Source organism: Equus przewalskii, chromosome 2 (assembly GCF_037783145.1).
Source record: "Equus przewalskii isolate Varuska chromosome 2, EquPr2, whole genome shotgun sequence".
Lineage (NCBI taxonomy): Eukaryota > Metazoa > Chordata > Mammalia > Perissodactyla > Equidae > Equus > Equus przewalskii.
The window spans coordinates 105,222,498-105,243,166 of NC_091832.1; the positions used below are offsets into that span (position 1 = coordinate 105,222,498).

The window sequence follows — 20,669 nt, forward strand, 5'->3', positions numbered from 1 at the left end:
TTCGTAATTATTTTTAATCAATATTTTCCATATTTATCCCCTTTCCAAGATCAGATCTTCTCACCTGCCCCTTCCCACCAAAAGAAGAAATGGTATACACACACAAAAAAACCTCACAAACTTAAACTTAATCAATTTTATTCACACTACCCATGAAAAGCAATTACATTTTTACATAAACTCATTAACACAGAGAACAAGAGAAATCTTAAAATTAATATATCTGATTAGGGACACAATACAGAAAAAAAGTGAAAATTAAAAATAGCATACTTTAGTGATTAAATTTATACTGTATTTCCTACTTATTTATAGCAGCATCTGTAAGATTCCTCTATTTTTTTGTTAATAGTTAACTAGCAGCAAAATTTTTTAAATTACACAAAATCAGTAGATGTTTCCCTCCTGTTTCATTCACACAGTTTATCACATTAACCAAACAAAACCACTTCTATTTCCTAAAGAAAAAGGTGAGAAAAGATTTCATAAGTCACCAGTTTCCCCAAAAAAGAAGGGAGGAGTGAAGAAGGAAGCTGAAAAAAATTTGTATGCAATTACCAAAAGATAAATTCTCAACCACCATCACCAATTAGGAGTGGATTTTTGGAGTCTCCATGTGTGTGTGTGTTACTGAATAAAAGCTACGTTAGCTTCATTTTCTAACTTTCTGCTGCAGTTGAAAAACATGTGGAAGTTTCCAGGAGGCTTGTCAGAGCCTGGAGAAGATATTGGTATGTATGTTACATATTTTGAATTGGTTTGAAAATGTTGTGGAAATTCATGTGTTTACTTTCTTGCTCTATAGCTGAGAATAAGATTTCAAATTTTCTAATTGGTTCAGACTAAGTCAGAAAATTTCAGAGAGGTTACTTCAGGGCTGATAGAAAATTAGAAGCAAAACTTTTAAGTTACTCCTCTAGTATAAATAATACCATTGGAGCATACCACCTTTTCTTCTGTCGAGGACTGCTTCTAGATTAGTTTGTTTGAAAATGAGAAGCTTTGGAGATACATCAGTAAAGTTTAGCATTAAGGGTTATTTTGGATATGACTAAAGTTGTTGTTGGAATTAAACTATGAATAAAGATAAATTCTTGACTATTTCATCATAAAACAATGAAGAGTAAACTTTTTTTTCTTTTTGATGAGGAAGATTGTTGCTGAGCTAACATCTGTGCCAATCATCCTCTATTTTGTATGTGGGACACCGCCACAGCATGGCTTGATGAGTGGTTTGTAGGTCCACACCCAGGATCCAAACTCACGAACCCCAGGCCACCAAAGCAGAGTGCATGACCTTAACCACTACAGCAGTGGGCTGGTCCCAAGAGTAACTTTTAAGTGAAATAAGTATTATTTATAAAGCCAATTATAAGGCAGTAGTGATGTAATTCTTCTCTTTATGAAAATTTTATCTACTGTTTACTTTGAATAGTCAGGAAGCTAAAACATAGTAAAATGTCTCATATGAGAATGTCTCAAATGAGAGAGAGCTCCCTAAAACAACTTAGTGAGCTCAACATTTAAGACAGGGAAATATGAAAGGAACTAAGAATTCTTTAGGTCCTGATTTTACAAGAAATAGACAAAAGAATAGAAATTGAGTTCTCCTACATCTTCCTTAAACCACTGGTTCAAATGCAGACTCCATCATAATAAATCAATAGATAATGCATTTGATACCAGTATTATTTCTCTGTGACTTTTTCCTCAATATGATGTCCCCTATTCTCTTTAGCCAACATCTGTATGAAGGCAGTTTCCTAAATCATCTTAAAATATTTTATTTAAAAATGTATATATACCTGAAACTTGATTTTTTAAAATGTTACACAGATTAAAATGCCCTAAAAGCAGTCTATAGCCAATTCCTAACAACCTATAAGTAAATTTACTACATTCAGATATATCCATAGCAAATTTTGGTTTTTAGGTACTTATTGACCTTTTGATTAGATTCTGCTAGGTCTTCTGTTGAAATAAGAGGATTTTATAGTGGTGCTAGAGCTGAAAGAGAAGGCCATTTATTCTAGAACACCTAAGTATCTCACACTATCCGTATGTGATATATGAGAGTGTATGAACCAGTTAGGTTTCTGTTTTACATCCTTACCCAATCCGTATTGGGCAAAAAGCAGTCTACAGAAGAAGTGTGTGTAGCTGCTTCTTCGGAGTCTTGCCTTCTCAAACAAACTGACTTTTTCCCTTTGAGTTTTACAGATCTTCTGAATTTCAGATATACTTATATTTAAATGTAAATGAAGAAACACAGCTCCAAGCCAAATATGTATAACTTTAGTTTTACGTGTACTCCAGAATCCTTCAAGTCCAGATAATTAAGAATTTACTTTTTTAAAAGTATTTGTGGTTGTCACAACAACCCACCTTTCCAGAGATCATATATATACCTCCACCATGGAGAATTAAGAAATAAGCAGCAACTGGCATTCACCATACTGCCTGTGAGTAGTATAAATTAAAGCTTTGCCTTAGAACTGATAAACCCTGAACAGCTAGAAATGATAAGTGACAGTAGAGGCCTGAAAGATTATGTCTATATGAGGGCATTTCTCTTGTGTAACACAGTACAGTGACAGATTCCTCTTAATGATGAAGCCAAATCATCTAAGAATTATTTAAATTATTTTCTTGTCTTTAAACCCTGTATTTAGGAAAATATGTAATATGTTAGGAATACTGCCATCACAAATGTGCAAACATTCATATTGGCTCTGAAGTAGTAAACACTAGTTAACTGGGAAACACATTTGTTTGGAATCCTTCATTCTTTGATAATACTAGGTAAATGAGGCACTATTGTCCAGAGTTGTTTAAAAAAAAAAAATTAAGAGGGGCATATACAAAATAGAATGCAATCCTCAGGGTTTAATATAATATAAAACCCTAAGAGTACAAAGGTCTCTACAAGGTTAAAAATGGAGAAGTTGCGTTCCTAAAAAAAATCTCATTACCACTGACAGGGAGACAGTCCTCTGCTGTCAAAGCAGCGGGTCTGATCAGAGCTCATCAGTGCACCAGAGTCAGAGGGAAACACCAGCAAAACCCACAGTCTGCACAAGTTTTCCTATGATTTTATTTTATTTCAACCTAATCCTATTATTAAATATTACAAAATAGAAATAACAAATATAAACTTCATTTCATTATTGTCCTGTAACTAAACGCTATGACGTATTTGACATCTCTCTCGATCAGCAAAAATAAAAACAAAACTCTCTTGGCTTTTCCTGTGTTCTTCAGACTTATAAAACAGCAAATATTTTTTCAGTTTTGCTTACAGTAAATTAAAGTAATAAAGGTACAAAAGAATAAAGCACTCTATCTAGATAAAAACTTTAAATTCATGGTGAAATCTTTAGGGAGAGATTTCCATCTTGAAGTAGAAGGGGTCTCTCATACAGTGGATACCAAAGCACTTGTTTGCCCTTTCAGTTTTCAGTCTAGTCAATGATACGGTGATTCAAGTTAAACTGATGGAGCTTCCTGGGCAGCTCTGACTGTGCATCACCTGCTGTGGTGCCTGCTGAGAGGGCAGATTCGCTCTCTAGCCCCATCCTGTGCTTCCGTGACATAGAACCAGGCTAGACTCAGGAACTAAATGCCAAACTCATGAATAGTGGCACTAAGCGCTAAACAGGACCCCTTTGGTTACTCTTCAAAGCATTTAAAGAATAAAAATGAACATTTAGACAGAATTAGGTGAGATCAGCAAATGACAGGTAAAATTTAAGACTAGCGCCACAATCTTCAATACATTTAATAACAAACATGTACTGTATGCCACACTGAAGAATATTTTTCCTACTAAGTTTTCCTTAGCATAAATTCCCCTTTTATGTTTTTAGTTTAAAAATGTAATTTATAACCATGTTTAAGCTATGGCAAATTTCAATTATAAGGGAAGTCAGCATATAATTCAAAAATGGCAGACAAATATCTTATGTTTTAGAAAGCTTCACTCTTCCTGTGCACATTTCCAGAGCTGTTTCTTAGAAAAAAAACAAGAGCATATCCAGGGAATTGGTAAGACAGTCTAAGAGCACACAGGAATTGAGACATTTTTCCTTAACTTCCTGTCTCTTGCCTATTCTTCACCAGTAGGACTACTAAGAAGGCAAATGTAATTTCTATTTTACAAACAAGAAAATGGAAGCCTTAAAGGATCTTTGAACAAAAATCTATGCCTGTGGCAATTGTGAAGCTTCGCAGCAAACTGGGCAAGAAACAGAGCTTTTTTAAGGGCTTCTCATCAACACTTTGGGAGACAATGACAGAGCGACACAAAATTAGAGAAAGCCCATTTAAGAGTTTTATCTGGATATTTTGAAAAAGCAGCCACAAAAATATGTCAATGGCAATAAAAATCCTACCCCAGGAATTTGAAGGTTATTGAAAAGTCAACCTTATAAAATGTGAAAACACTTGTTGCATTATAAAATTCTTTACAGTCATGCTCTGCATAATGACATTTCGGTCAACAACAGACTGCATATATGACAGTGGTCCCATAAGATTGTTACCATATAGCTGAGGTGTGTAGTGGGCTATACCATCTAGTTTTGTGTAAGTACACTCTATGATGCTCAGACAAGGATGAAATTGCCTAACGATCCATTTCTCAGAACATGTTCCTGTTGTTAAGTGACACATGACTGTATACTCCAAGTTTTTTGAAAATGTCTGATGAAATGACTAGAGCATTTTGGTGTTGAAGAAATGAATCCAAGTTCTTTGGAATCTCAAGAAACAAAAGAAATGCCAATGCCACTGACAGAATACCAGAGAAGTATAACAAAATGGTCATAAAGAAATGTGCTCTATGACTTTAGAGGCTTGATCCCACCCAATATCACCAGGAGAGATCTGAATCATTTCATAGTTCAATACATTCTACAGACTTTTACCAGGAAGAATGGATCACTTCTTCTCAATACTGATTTATGTACACTTCGGCAGTTCAGGATTATCAGGCAGGATAATAATGAAGAAATACATAGGAATATTAACTGCAGCTTTGCAACCTATGTTTTCACCTTTTGGGAAATAGAGCAGGAAGAGGTTAAGAATATGTGACCCCAAAAATATACAGGTAGGTAAGCCTACAAGTAGCAGCCAAAAAAATATTCAGTATTTCAAAAGCTTCTTAGAGGTACAGTGGTAAGAAAATACTTTGATATTTCAGGATGTCCAGAAGGCAAAGAGTTTATATTGAAACTTTTGCTTTCCTAGGGTGAAGTTTTGCTTTTTGAACCTTTAGATAATGCTAACTTTATATGAAAACCTTTGATGATTAAATTTTTAAAATGTGATCCTTATTAATTTGTACATCTTTCTTCTATGTAGGAGACACAGCAGTTCGAGAAGTTTTTGAAGAGACTGGCATAAAATCAGAATTCAGATCCCTCCTCAGTATTCGGCAACAGCACACCAATCCTGGAGCTTTTGGGAAGTCAGATATGTACATCATCTGCCGCCTACAGCCGTGTTCATTCACCATAAATTTTTGCCAGCACGAATGCTTACGATGTGAGTGGATGGATCTCAATGACCTGGTCAAGACTGAAAACACGACTCCCATCACCAGCAGAGTTGCTAGGCTGCTGCTGTATGGGTACAGAGAAGGGTTTGACAAGATTGATCTGACCATGGAAGAACTTCCGGCAGTTTACACAGGCTTGTTCTATAAACTCTATCATAGAAAACTGCCAGACAAGTACAAAACTATGACATTAATGGATTAAATTCATATTTACATGTTTAAAAAATTGTAGGTAAATTTTACATGTAGATTAATGCATACCATATTACAAATAGGGAACATTTTGTGTTAACTAAATATCTGACTTTAATTTTCTAATGTGTATGATTTCCATGAAGAAACTTGTTTGTAAGTGTGCAGATTTTAAAAGCCTCTTTTCAAATGAAGCAAATGTATGAAAAAGATTGTAGCTCTAAGGAAGCTTCACTGGATAAAGGCAAATGCTCTATAAAAAGTGGGATTCTATACATTTTCCAGGAATTCATGTTTTTCTTTACTAAGGCAATGGTTAAATATTTTACTATTAGATAAAGGTTATCTGACCAGTTATCCAAACTGAGCAAATAGCTGTACACATTTTTCTTTTTCTTTCATTAACAAATTTCTAAAATATACCTCTTCTTTCACATAAAATGAGATCAGATGCTGCCATTAAGATCAGCTCTTAGCAGACATTGGAAGAAAAAGTATAGCTTTCTGTCCAGGTCCTGTTTTGGGTCCAAGTTTATACTGCCCCGTTCGTTTCAGGGCCACATACCAACTGGAGTATTTCCTTGACCGGTAAGTATTGTAGTTATTAGATTCCAATCGTTCAAAAAAGAAACACTCGTCCGTAACACATTTCTGAAAAATAAAGGAAGAATTAGTAGTAGTTGTTGTTTTTATCATTATTATAGTTCTTGCATTAAATATTTATGACAGTACACTACCCATTCTCCTCAACCAGCAGCAGTGCTCTTGGGTTCAGCAGGACAATCAAACTAGCAAGATTCAACAGGGCAAAATCTGACATAATCTGGCTCTGCAGAAGGATGCAGGATGGAAACACAGGATGTCAGCAGGACAGCTTCAAGCACAGCTCTGCGGAGGAGTCCAAGGACCATTCTCCAGCCCCCACAAAGGACAAGTCAGGTGTTGGGCAGCGAGAGGACACAGAGGTGTAGGAACCACACTGGCTCAGACTTGAAACATCCCATGAACACGGCTTTCGGGGGTCCCCACAAAGTGGGATACGCCCAGTAACAACAAGCACACTAGACTTAGGGAAACCCACAGCTATGGCTTCCAGTTAGGTATTTATGGTCCATCCACACTTCTCCCAGTCATTTTTACTTTTATCAGAGCTCCAGTGAAACAGTACTGAAAGGGTAGCCCTGGGGTAATCCTCCCATAAAGGAGAAGGGTTGTAATAATACTTTACTCACAGAAACAGAATTAATTCCTTAAATTATAGCAATTTTTTCTAGTGGCTGACATTGTTTCTAACATCTATTCTATAAAAAGAATAGTTTGTTGTACAGAAAATAGCTAGTGTATATAATTCCAAAAAATTGTATTGGAACATTATAAATGATTAGCATTCTCAAAACACTAATAGATAATGAGGAATATGTAATGTAGACCATATTGATTTCTGGAAGTCTCTTTCTTGTGGGAGGGGAAACTACTCTGCCTTTTTATTTCAATTAAACTATTTATCAGGAAGGGTGGAAATAGCTAGCTTTACAAATAGACCTGGAAATACTACTCCAAGTAATGGAATCTAATAGGCTGCCACATTATTTCAGGTAAATATTCAATAATCAACTTCACACTGATGATACTTATTGACCTCTGGGGGGAAAAAAATCAACAAATGATTTATTCACTTTAAGCTAAGAAAGGAAAAATCATTTATTTTTTATATTACGATAATATATATATAGAAGGATGATAGAATGATAAACTCATATAGAAAATCATACAAATTTACACATATTTATATCTCCACATATAAATACAAGATGTATACACAAATAGATGACATAAACCTATGGATTAGTATTAATGAGTGTACCAGATTCCAGATTATTTCTATATACTCAAATCTAGGAAACTTCAGGTTTGGGAAAATGTACACTCAAAAGACTTGAATCTTTTCCCAGATTCTCTGGTTCCAAGATAAACTAAACAATGGCACAAACTATGAGAAAAAGGTAGGTCAATAAGCAAAACAATGAAAAGAGCTGGCATAATAACCAAAATGAAAAGTAAAGGACTTAGAAAGACCTAAGAGGGAATAACATGCGTCTAGTCATCTAAAGTAAGGGTGTGGTATGAGAGCCTGTAATCTGCTTCTGCAGACGAGAATTTTACTGGACATTTACTTGGCTTTAGTGTTTTGACTACTGTTAACTGAACTTTAAAAACTGAAATACAAACATCTAATTTGCCCATTTGTTGCAACACATTACTAATAAAGCAACTTAAGTCTTTCTGATGCAAATAAATCACCAGTAGCCTTTCAGAGACACATATGTTGCACAGGGAGCCAGCTCTGTGATACACAGGACTCTTAAAGATTCAAATGTGATAACAGTGAACACTTCTACCTGGAGTGATGTGGGTATTCCATATCCATTACTTTCAGTCTACCTTTGGTGAAATTTAGTACACTTCTTGTGTTAACTGAAGTTAACCTGGGTTACTTTGTCATTTCTCAGTGCCAGTGATAAAAATCTTCCTCTTTCCCTATTCCAGGTTTATAATTAAGAAGTGGAGGGGAAGTAAAGAGTGAAAGGAAAAGTCATTGTAATCATAGAGGTGAGATGAAAGGTCACCATTTTTGCTTGACAGGCTAATTCCCCAGAAGTAGACCTAACCACATCATTCAGTCATCACTCAGGACATTGATATGCTCATTTTTTGGCATTCTGTCAGCTTCCAGGGTGCCCCACCTTCCTGGCTGGCACTCCCTATAATGCTTGGCCTACTGGGATACGTACCATGCCAATAATAATTGCCTTCTGCCTTCTCAGCCAATTCCTAATATTTCAGAGAAAGGAAATACTACCAGAGATTAAATGGGTAATACATCATGGAACCCTCATTTTTTTTTTTTTTACAGAAGTTACTTGTACCTTTACAAAAACAGAGGGGAGGGAAGGAAAACTTGCATGTCTGCTGAATGTTCAGCCATATAAATTTACTAAACTGTTTTGCACTTGAAAACAAACTGCATTATTTTTTTAACAGGGAGTAGGGCCAAAATTCAGTTCTCAAGAAAAGCAGGCATTTAACAGCCCAAGGTAAGTATAATTTTCACTTCTCTCCATTCTAAGTTTACAAACCCATCTTCAGTGACTGTGATCTCAATGTTCCTGTTAAAAAATGATGCAATATAATTTTTATTAACTTTATAAACATATTGACAGAGCTTTTTTCCTATTCTCACTGTTTAACTGCTAACTATCTCAAACAACAGAAAAGGGGGTCTTCTCTTTTTTTGTTTTGAGGAAGATTAGCGCTGAGCTAACATCTCCTGCCAATCCCCCTCTTTTTGTCGAGGAAGACTGGCCCTGAGCTAACATCCGTGCCCATCTTCCTCTACTTTCTATGTGGGATGCCTACCACAGCATGGCGTGCCAAGCGCTGCCATGTCTGCATCCGGGATCTGAACTGGCGAACCCCAGGCCGCCGAAGCAGAATGTGCGCACTCAACTGCTGCACCACTGAGCTGGCCCATGGGTCTTCTCTTCACATCACAAAGAACAACATCACAGAGAAAGTGGATAAGCAGCTTCAAAGGGCTTATAACAACTTGTACCCTGTACCTTGCCTTCAAGGCCGTATTTTCTAAAGGCCCACGAGCTGGGAAATCCCTTAATTCATGGTTACTGACTGCTTTCAGGCATATCATTTTATTTAAATATCACAACAATCCTGTGACATAATTATCATAATCTCAGTTTTAGAACTCAATGCTCTTAGTAACATTTCAGATTGTGAACACTCTTTGCCCATGTATCTATCTGACACGTTTACATCAAATTAAATTTTCTTTTCTTTTTTTTACTTACAAGTAATTTTGGGATACAGAAAGCACACAGTTCAAATAATGCATTTATTCATTTAACATATATATTTTTTCTAGGCACTGGGATACATCAATGAACAAAACTGAACAAGGATCCCTGCCTTTGTGCCACTCAAATTCTAGCTGGGGGAGACACACGGTAAGCAATAAGCATAACTGAGTAAATTATATTCTTTGCTAAAATATGATAAATCCTATGAAAAAAAGTAAAGCTGAGTCGGAGAAGAGGGATTGGGAGTGGTGGGAGTAGAGATTAGGTTGCAGTATTAAATAGCACAGTCACAGTAGGCTCCACTGACAAAGTGACATTTGAGCAAATACTTGAAGGAGATGAAGGAGCTAACCATCCGGATATCAGAGGAGAGCACTCCAAGCAGAGGGAACAGCTAATGCAAAAGCCCTACGACAGAATCATGCCTAGAGTGTGTGAGGGGCAGCAAGGAGGCCCATGTGGATGAAGCAGAGGGTCTGGAGGGCAGAGGAGTAAGAAATGAGGTCAGAGAGGTAATGGGATGAGAGACAGGTAGGCTATTGTAAATATTTTGGCTCCTACTCTAAGAAGATGGAGAACATTGTAGACTTTTGAGCAGAAAAGTGGCATGATCTGACATATTTTTCCAGGATTACTCTGGCTGCCAAGTTGACAGTGGGCCAAAGGCAGATGCAGAGAGACCAGTGAGAGGCTTGCTCAGTAACCTAGGCAGAGAGAGTGAAGGCCTAGACTACAGTGGTGGCAGTAGAGATGATAAGAAGCTCTCTGCTTCTGGATATGTTTTGAAGGTAGAGTCAACAGGAATTCCTGACAAAGATCCTGTGAGGATCTTTGATGGGCCAGGAAACCTGGGTTCTGGTCCTGCCTTGATCCCTAACTAACTGTATCTTTGAGGGAGTCACTGAACTTCTCTGAGCCTTACTTTCCTCATCTGTAAAATAAGATTGGATTTGATGATCTTTAAGATCCCTCCCAACTGTTAGCAGTCTTTAGGCCTTTAAAACAATCTTTAATTGTTGGCATACAATAAGAAAAGAAATTAAGAACTAGAGAAAGTTCTCCCACCATCTCCCCTCCTTAGGCACTGGCCTCACAATTCTTGTCCACGGCTGACTGTTAGATTTGAACCTTATGGCCACTTCCCCATGCTCTGCTTTTTGGATTGTTTATTCTTTTACAGTACTTTGATTTTGCAGTTTTGGCTTATAAAGGAGTTTGCTCAACATGAATCCAAAAATGCTTCTGATTACACCACTTCTGAGAATTAAAAACAGACATGATGTAAGTATCAGTGTTGACTATTTCAGAACAAAATAAAATACACAAATTGTGAAAAGTTAAAAGTAAATTTCATCTTAACCTTGTAATATATATATAGGTTGTGTAAGATTTTATGATTGGTTTCTAAAAGAAGCAATAATTCTTACTAGGCAGTAACCTTTGAATTTAATCTAGTATTTTATCTCTTAAAAAGGATATACATTCCTCTTTAATTACTGCATTTTTCTGAGAAATTTGATCAGTATATATTGTCGATCTGGATAACTGAGCCCCTCAAAAATGCATTTTCCCTACTTTACTATGTGTGTAGCTTTCATTTCATTGTTAAGCCCCCACAACTAAGCAAGTTATTCTATAGGTAAAAAAGAATTTTAATTTTATAGTAATTAAATGTACATCCTCAGAATATAAATAATTTTTTCATATTTGACTATTATGGATTAACAGAAGTCTCACACATTCTTATACTTACTGAGATATTTTGTTCAGGTTATCACAATCTATAGCATTATATAGAAAACAATGTGCATTTTTCTAGCAGATGAAAACCAGGCGAATTTTTTCATACCAATGCAACCATTGAAGTTGTTTGGTGATTTAAATTTAAAATATAGTTAACCTCACTATATGCAATTTTAAAAAAATCTACAATTTCATGAACACTTAAGAAATCGTAAATCCTAGTATTTGTTCTGAGACTCTGTTGCTCATAGCAACAAAATTTATCCAGCAATGGAATGGAATAATGAGTCTGTTGTCTATTAAAGAACTACTTGACTTCAGCCTCCAAATATAGGCTTTGGCAGTTAAATATAGTTACTCTTTGAACTTTTGTATTTTACAGCTTCAAAAGGGGGGAAAAGATTCTTAAGAAATGTTTTCAAACAGTGAGAAATCCTTAGCCTGAATGCATTCATGCCATTAATATGTGAAGGTGCTGGAGAAAAAAATGGCACACAACTTATTCTTTTTTCATACTCTCAACTGGTAGTAATCAACCTAACATGACTCTTAGAAACCAAAATGTTTGATGTATCCAGAGTACTCTTCTTTCTGAGGGGAAACTAGAATGTTTTAGAAATCACTGCAGGAACCACAAACAGGGTAAAATGCAGAAGAACCCAGGGCTGTGTCATAGCACAGCAGTCTGAAATGGGGCCCCAGGTAGAAGAAGAGGGGGAAGATTTATGCCTTTGGCAAGTGCAAGGTCATAAACCCAAGTTTTTCCAAGTTATAAGGAGGACCTGCATCCTCAAATGATGGCTACTAGTCACAACACTGGACTTCTACCAAAAGCTGCTAGTGGTTTTTTAATTTTATTTTGTTTTGGTTCCTTTTTAATATGCCAGCTGTCTCTTCCCATTGTCACCTGAGTGAGGTCTCTGCTGACATCCCTGGCTATGGTGTTGTTCCCCATCAGTGATTCATCTTAATCCATTAAATGCTAGCACAAATGATATTAATAACCAAGGGTCAAGACTTTTAATTTCTTGCCTAAAAGTTGCTATTGTTGACAGCTCAATGCCTATGCATCAGACTCAGAGAGATATGCCACTTACTGAACCACCAACACCACCTCCTTGGTTTTGGAGTAGGGGTGCTTACTTTCTCATCTAAAAATTGACATAGCCCACCCAGACTAATTTGAAAGAGATAGAATTGCTGCTGAAAAGGCAAGGCAGCAAGCCACACAAATTGAGTGGTAAGAGTAGAGAGTAATTCGTGAACTTGGCAGGAATAGATGCTATGATGGGAGCTGGCAACTGGATCTTGGCTGGTGCCATTCCTCAAAGGAAATTGATAAACCCTGAATTTTCCATTTATGTGTAACAGCTGTGGTTTTGTCCCTACAGAAAGTTTGTGATAAATTTCTAAGCATTGCTAAATTAACTCTTACTGCATCAACGTGTAAGAAATTTGTTGTATCAGGAAGAATTAACACACATCCAAGGAAACAGAAACCCATTTAAGACTAAATAAAATGCTATGACCTTAATCTTATGAAAAGTTCTGCTTAGCTAAGGAAGAAACTAGAAAACACTGTTAATTTTAGAGCACCTTATGCTTCTGGTGGTACAGAATCAACAGTTTGGGAAGCTTACTGCCTATATACCCAAGAGAAGAGGTCAGAACTCTCTGAATTCTAACTTGTAGAGAATTCTGTAAGAATAAGACAGTTCAGTTTTCAGGTCTATTGTCTTAAATTTGTCTCCTCTTTTATGAAGCCCACTAGTTTCAGAAACGCACTTTAAAGTAGAGTAGCTTCTGTTTCCATCACTTTTGACAATTATGGAGGTTTTTATCATGACAGATGAACCTATATTCCATCCTATGTTCTCGAGATAAATAACCCCTCCAATGACTATCTGACAGGGCTACCATGATCATCAGGTCACTGGACCTTCTAATTTCAACAATCTCAAGTCACTCACTGAGCTAGATTCAGACAGACATAGAAAAGGCTAGAGCTTTAAAACCATTTGACCAGTGTTGTCCACTGTTAGTTATGACAGAAGCAACTGTATGCATCTCTTTTCTTTTCTCCACCTTCACTGTCTGACAATAGCCAAACCAATACTATTGCAGAAGCCATGGTGATTCACACTATATGTGTTTTGTCACACCCTTAGGTGAGAAGAGTAGGGGTAAACGCCTCTTCCTCTCTCTGCAAGATCAAGGTCATGCAAAATTACCCACTGATTCACTGTCCTGGAAATATTTTATTTAATTAATTAATTTATTTTTTGAGGAAGATCAGCCCTGAGCTAACATCTGCTGCCAATCCTCCTCTTTTTGCTGAGGAAGACTGGCCCTGAGCTAACATCCCTGCCCACCTTCCTCTACTTTCTATGTGGGATGCCTGCCACAGCATGGCTTGGCAAGCAGTGCCATGTCCACACCCGGGATCTGAACTGGCGAACCCCGGGCTGCCAAAGTGGAATGTGTGCACTTAACTGCTGTGCCACGGGGCTGGCCCCTGTCATGGAAATATTTAAATGCTTCTTTGGTAGATTCCCAAAGAATTATATTGCTACCAAGAACTGACAACAGACTTGTAGAAAAAAACACAAGAACAGTGGAAGAAGTGAAAGTCCCAAGTAGTCAACCTTTTAGAGCTACATCTTTTGCCTAAGAGACCTCATCCACTCTCACTACTTATATGCTGATAACACCTAAGTCTATATCTCAACACAGACCTCTCCTCTAAGCTCCAGACTCATAATTCCAACCATGCAGTGAACATCTTCACCTGAATTTCTCTTAGGCAATTCAAACTAGATAGGTCTAAACTTTAACCTGTATTACCTTTTCCCAGAACTTGCTCTTTTCCTCTTTCCCCTTTCTCATTCTTTGACTTTTCCCTCTTTTCCACCCCTGGATCTAATCAATCTCAAGTGCTAGCACTTTCCTCAGTCCTCTCTGTCCTGCTATTGCCAGGTTCTCATCGTCACTTGCTTGGACTATTATGATGGCCTTCTAACTGATCTCCCTCCATCAGTCTTGGGCCCCTCAAATGCATCCTCTACTCTACTGCTGGAGTGATCTTTCTCAAATTCAAATCTGACTGTGTCTCTTCTTAAAACTTTTCATGGCTTTCCACTGCTTATAGCAGCATGGTGCACAAGGTACTTCAGCAGGCGGTCTGTCTACCTCTCCAGCCTTATCTCTTCCTTCCACCTTGTATTTCCTTTGCCCTTTATACTCCAGCAGTAGTGAATTACTGGTGATTCTAGAGTTATGCCTAGTAAGCTTTGTGCATTATCTATACCCTCATCTCCACTCCTTCTGCTCTCGGCTGCCTGATGGACTTCCTCTAGATCATCTAAAATCCTATTTATAGGTCATCTTCCCTAACCTAGACAAGTTTAATCACTTCCTTTCCTACTACTTCCTATGTCATAATACTTCTGACTTCCTTTCCTATATTACTATGCATGCCTTTAAGATAGAGAAGGAACACATCAAAACCCTGATACATTATTACAAATATTGACTTACACTTCTGTCTCCCCAGGATTGTGACTCATTAAAGGCACAGACCATTTTGTATTTAGTTTTATAACCCTGATGCCCAGCACAGCATCTGGCACACTGCACACTCAATAAGTACTGGCTATTCTTGAAGAGGATTCTAAAATTCATTCAACTACAAAAGGGGGGGGGGGCACTACACCAAGACGTTATTTATCCTGCAAAAATCACATAAATTGATAATATCAACATGAATATATCTTTGTCAGATGATCAGTTAGATGGTTGAAATATTCTTTTTCTCTGTAAGTCTATTTCAGTTCCTCCAGAAATCCAAAGGTCTTCACTCAGAAAAAATTTCAAAAACTATTTGTATAGCTCAAAACACCACAGCAGCTCGGTACTCCTAGATCCCTTCTGTGAGGAAAGTTACAGAGAGGTTATAACTGGCTGCTGGTATTGGGATTATGGCTGTGGTTTGTGTATGCAGATATACACACTTTCAGGAACATGTCCAATCTACTCCGCCAGCCAGACAGAAGTGGGGTCTGTGTCTTTTATAGGTTTTATTTCCCTGCGCCATTCCCCACACACTGTGTCTGCTCAACAGATGTGCAATCCTAGTTCTAACAATAATGGGAAAGTTGACAGGCAGCCTGCATTAGTGGAAAGAATACTAGCCAGGAGCTAGGACACATGACTAGCAGTGATAAAAAGTAAAAAGAGAGAAGTTGCTGTCCTGAATGAGCTTATACATAAATGAGAAGTAACATGAGAAGGAAGTAACAATTTTGAGGACTTGCTATGTATTAGACCCTGATTTTGGCACTTGATATAAATTAGCTAATTTAGTCCTCACAAAAACTCTGTGAGAGAAGATCATTATTGTCTCTGTTTTACAGGTAAGAGAACTAACTCAGAATAATTTACCCAAGAACACACAGCTAATAAGCGGCAGAGACAGCATCTGTACCTTGGTCCAGGGCCCACATTCTCAACTAGTATTCTCCACTGCAAGTGTTTTGTATGTCAAATGTGAAAGAATAAACTTAAAAACTTATACTCAAAATTTTATATGTCCATCTAACTGATCAGCAAATAACTGCACAGTATAAGGAATTTTTTTAACAGTAGTTTAATAGCTTTGCAGGGAAGGCAGGAAAATGCAGTGAATTAGAGCTCACGCTCTGGAGTCGAGACACCTCAAGCGTCATCCAGGCCCCACCTCACATGAACTGTGTTTTCTTAGTTACTTTATTACTCCCTCAGAACTTCTGTTTTTGCATCAGTGAAATAAAGAGAATACTACTCTCTATTTCATAGGGTGAATATGAAGATAAAATGATATAATACTTGCAAAACCTTAAAAAAGATTTAATAAATACCAATACTAGCAAATTAACAGTAATAAAAGCTAACAAAGAAAAAAACTACAAAAACAGAAAACATTACTTACAGAAGCCAGTAACCTTCCATCTTCCTTCATAGCAAGATAACGGTTCGCACACACTCCTTTGATAGACACAACCCCTCTCTCTTCTGCTTGAAGTTGTAGTTTGACTGTAAGTAATGAGGAAAAAAAGACCTTTGTAGCATCAAAGAAAAAACAGCCATCTACACATTTATGCAATATAAGCACAAGACACACCTGAGCAACCAGCTATTCCACTCCGGAGGATTGGCGGGGTGGGGGGACAGGGGACGGATGTGAATTAAATTCTCTCAGCAAGGAGGAGAGGCAGATCTACGAGCGCAGGACAGCCTCTTGACTTCCTTCTCACCATGTGTCAGTGAGCAGAGAAGAGTCACAGAATGGAGAATTTTTTCTTTACTGTGCAATTAGCCTCCACTTGGCCCTGTTAACTGCTTAACATTTTTTTTAAGTGAACATATTTTGAGAGTACATAAAAATGTAAACCACTTATGAGAATTTCCATGCTACTGTCTCAGTTCAAACTCTTTAAAACTTATTTTTAACCAATTCTTCACAAATAAAATATAATCTAATTGCTCTCTATTATCTTTTGGTTTGTATTTCCTTCTGTTTCTACACATCTTATTTCTCGCTTCCCCTTCAGTACAATACCAATGCATTTATCTGTCTTTATGGAGGGATTGTGATGTACAGCTGTATTTTTATTTTTGCAGGTATCCATCTAGTGGAAAAACAAAATGCTTATATTTAATTTGCTTATACAGTGTCATGAAGGATTTTCAGAAGGTAAGATCCTGAAGAGGATGACCTGTCTGTTACACTACATTATCAATATTACACAGGTTGCAGGAAAACAAAAAATAAATATTACATGATTATGATGATCATGCCATATGGACAAATAATGATCTAATTAATTCAGATAAAAAAAAAGTTAAAATTTTCTATTTTGCTGCTCAGAAGAAGCATTCTCCCACCTAGAACACCACTCCCCAAAATGTATTTTGGCTAACAGATGTTACATTAAAAAAGGGTTCTGGGGCCAATAAAGTTAGGAAATTCTTGGGTAAGCCTGTTAACTCTTTATTGCCAAACTTCTCAGAACTTTGCTCCTCATAGCCTGCAGTGTAAATCACCATAAGGGGATCAAGTATACAGTATTTATAAAGTTTGCCTGGTCCAAGAATGAATTTTTTCACAGGTCATTCTATGGTCTATGAACATATCTAGGATATTCTTGACAGCAGTAGAAAAAAAGCAGTGAATAGTCAAAATTTTAGAAATCAGATACTATTATTTGGATAACATTAGAAACATAAAGTAAACTTAATTTTCCCAGGTGTTTCCAGGTAGCTAGGAAAACATGGCATGAAAAAGTAATGTTTGAAAGATTCTGGAATTATTATTAACTTTGTTAGATATGACTATGTCATAGTAATTATGTTTTAAAATTTTTCCTATCAGCTAGAGCTACCTACAGGTAAAATGAGATATAACACCTGGGAGTAGCTTAAAAATATCCTAGTAATCAATCAATCATTTTTTTATAAAGTGGGTGGGATAAATAAAAGAAGATTGATTAACCTATGTCAATAGTTTTTAGAAGCACAGGCTTTCATCATGCTATTCTCACTATTTTATGAATGTTTGAGAATTTACATTTTTAAAAAAAGACATCTGTTGGACATTTAATGTCTGATTCTCTTCCATGCACCAGTCACTCCTGTATTCCGGAGAGCACAGCATTAGTTAAGCCTGAAGTTACCAGACAAAAGTCTTCTACAGAATCTTAAAAGATAATACAAAGTAAAGAGAACTATAATCAAAATGTGGAAACGAAACAAAAAGATTGTTGTCTTTTTCACAACATTACTGAGAAATGTAGAAAATAAGCTTTATTTTTAACAAATATAACCAAAATTATCTTAACGATTATGAGCAAATCCTTGCATACAGCTCTAAAATGATCTAGAGAGGCCATATTAATTCTGAATACATTCTCATCTCTTCTTAACTCATACAATTAGCAAATAAATGTTGGTTTATTAATAGATGGTCTCTGGAAAGAAATGAGAGTAGTTGGTAACAGTGCAGGCCTCCAGGGAGGGGAACTGAGTGAGATGAGACAGAAATGGGATAGACTTCTTTCCCACCATACACCTTTCTGTATTTCCTATATTTAAAAAACATTGACATCATACCTATGTAATGTCAATAAATAAGGTTCAGATATCCATATGTTCTATAAATGCTCATGAGGCAAGACTGCATAATCAATCCCTATACTTCTTTCAGCACCTTATCAATAAACTGTAGCCTAGCCCTAGCCTACCATCTTGCAAATGAGTATTACTGGTCAGAAGGGAGATTATGGATACTAACGTATGACCAATACCAGTGACTTAATACCCAAAGTAAATGTCATCATTCACTTATTCACTGGCCTTTTACAGATTTCTTGGGTATTCCACACTAGGGATTTGTTGTTCAATAAGACACTAAAAAATAAACATTAATGGTAGGTGCTTGAAAAGTGTTTCCATTGCCATATAATTATAAAAATATAAACTTTAAAAATAACTAGAGCCTAAAACAAGAAGAAGCTGGCTAAGCCACAAAAATCATAGATTTTTCTTTAAAACCCCATCAGAGCTGAGATGCAAAGAACCTAAATGAACTAAATTCCACATACAGATGATGATCCCTTCCCAAAAAAGAGATGACCAGCTGCTTTCTTCTCTGACAGGAAGAAGAATAAACCTGCCAAAAAGGAGAGTATGGAGAAACCAGCTGAACTTTTACAAACTTTTAGTTGCTGCTAATGTGAGGAATTAGAATTCTGAGGAGCCCTAATCAGAGAGCAGTCCCATACCCGCCTGACAGCTCTCTCCCACAGAGCTCGCACCCAGTGCACAACCACCACACAACAAAGGCTGGGCACAGAACAGAGGGGCTGAGAGAGACGCCTGAGTACTTCAGGCCTTTGCTGAACACAAAGCAGGAGTCCACTGAGGGCTGGGAGAAAGACAAGGCTGAGAAAATCCCTCTGAGAAGCACTGAGCCTTCATCAAATGCAAAGCAGGATGAAGAGAGATCTTCCAAGACAAGGAAAGCCAGGGGTAGAGTTCAGGAGCAAGGTTGACTCCTGACCTACCAAACATTTGGCAGCTGGGCTATAAGGCAAAAGGGAATACAAAAAACTACTCAGTTAACCTAAAGAAGGCAAGAAAGGAGAAATAAAGACAAAGAACAGATGAAGAAATTAGGAAACAAATTCCAAGATGGCAGATTAAACCCAAACATGTCAATAATTACACTAAATGTAAATGAACTAAACACTCCACTTAAAGGAAACAACTGTCAACAGGATAAAAAAAGCAAACCCAACTATGTTGTTTAGAAGAAAACACTTTAAATACAAGCAAGTTGCAGTAAAAGATACAGACAAGTTGAAAGTAAAAATGTGGAAAAAAAATGTAAAATGCACACCCTAAGTATAAGAATGCTGGTATGGCTATATTAATATCTGATGATGTGGACTTCAAGGCAAATAGTATAACTAGAGATAAACAAGGTTATTTCATGATGATAAGAGGGTCAGATACATCAAGAAGGCATAATTATTTTAAATGTGTAGCACCTAATAATAGAACTCAAAAATATCTGAAGCAAAAACTAACAAAAGAAGGGGCTGGCCCAGTGGTGTAGCAGTTAAGTTCATGCACTCCACTTCAGTGGCCCAGGGTTCGCCGGTTCAGATCCTGGGCGTGGACCTACATATGGCTCATCAAGCCAAGCTGTGGCAGGTGTCCCACATATTAAATAGAGGAAGATGGGCACAAATGTTAGCCCAGGGCCAATCTTCTTCAGCAAAAAGAGGAAGACTGACAGTGAATGTTAGCTCAGGGCTAATCTTCCTCAAAAAAATAAATAAATAAAAAATAATAAGAAAATTTTTTTTAAAAAATTGACAGAAGAAATTTAAAAATCACTAAGAATATGGAATATATGAATAACATTATCAAGAACTTGATGACTTTTTTTGAGATCAGGTAAGTTCCATTCACCTGAGACTTCCTTCTCTTCTTAACATCACAGTCATTTGGAAACTATGCTAAAAAATATTAACTCTGCTAGCATAGTAAGCCATCCTATGCTTATTTGCCTAGTGAACCTGAATTGTTCAAATCAGTTAACTACAGCTGAGAAGCTCTTTTTCGAAAGTCACCGTGATGTAAAAAGTACTATCAAGGGCTCTTGTCCTGAACTGCTGGTGCCCCTGGTTCCTTTGTTTGTTTTTTAACAGGCTGAGATATAATTCATGTACCATACAATTCATTTAAAGTGCACATAC

The 20,669-nt window shown here is 36.9% G+C and overlaps 2 protein-coding genes and 1 long non-coding RNA gene across 6 annotated transcripts in view; 2 read left to right on the plus strand and 1 right to left on the minus strand.

The window, feature by feature from the left end:
• Positions 1 to 6,029, plus strand: part of NUDT6 (nudix hydrolase 6) — a 30,081-nt gene extending 24,052 nt beyond the window's left edge. For all 4 annotated transcript variants that reach the window (XM_008507848.2, XM_008507849.2, XM_008507850.2 and 1 more), the window contains exons 4-5: positions 677 to 731; positions 5,365 to 6,029. In XM_008507848.2, the coding sequence (XP_008506070.2) occupies positions 677 to 731; positions 5,365 to 5,762 (453 nt within the window). In that variant the 3' untranslated portion in view covers positions 5,763 to 6,029. The remainder of the gene's footprint in view (positions 1 to 676; positions 732 to 5,364) is intronic.
• FGF2 (fibroblast growth factor 2) overlaps positions 122 to 20,669 on the minus strand; it is a 59,407-nt gene continuing 38,859 nt past the window's right edge. Inside the window, exons 2-3 of the mRNA XM_070609154.1 lie at positions 16,337 to 16,440; positions 122 to 6,403 (exon numbers count right to left, since the gene is read on the minus strand). Coding sequence (XP_070465255.1) covers positions 6,218 to 6,403; positions 16,337 to 16,440 — 290 coding nt within the window. The 3' untranslated portion in view covers positions 122 to 6,217. The remainder of the gene's footprint in view (positions 6,404 to 16,336; positions 16,441 to 20,669) is intronic.
• On the plus strand, positions 8,233 to 19,975 carry LOC103541117 (uncharacterized). The gene is made up of 6 exons (XR_011537216.1): positions 8,233 to 8,362; positions 8,795 to 8,847; positions 9,693 to 9,774; positions 10,808 to 10,908; positions 17,029 to 17,101; positions 19,062 to 19,975. It is a non-coding gene; the product is annotated as an uncharacterized lncRNA (long non-coding RNA).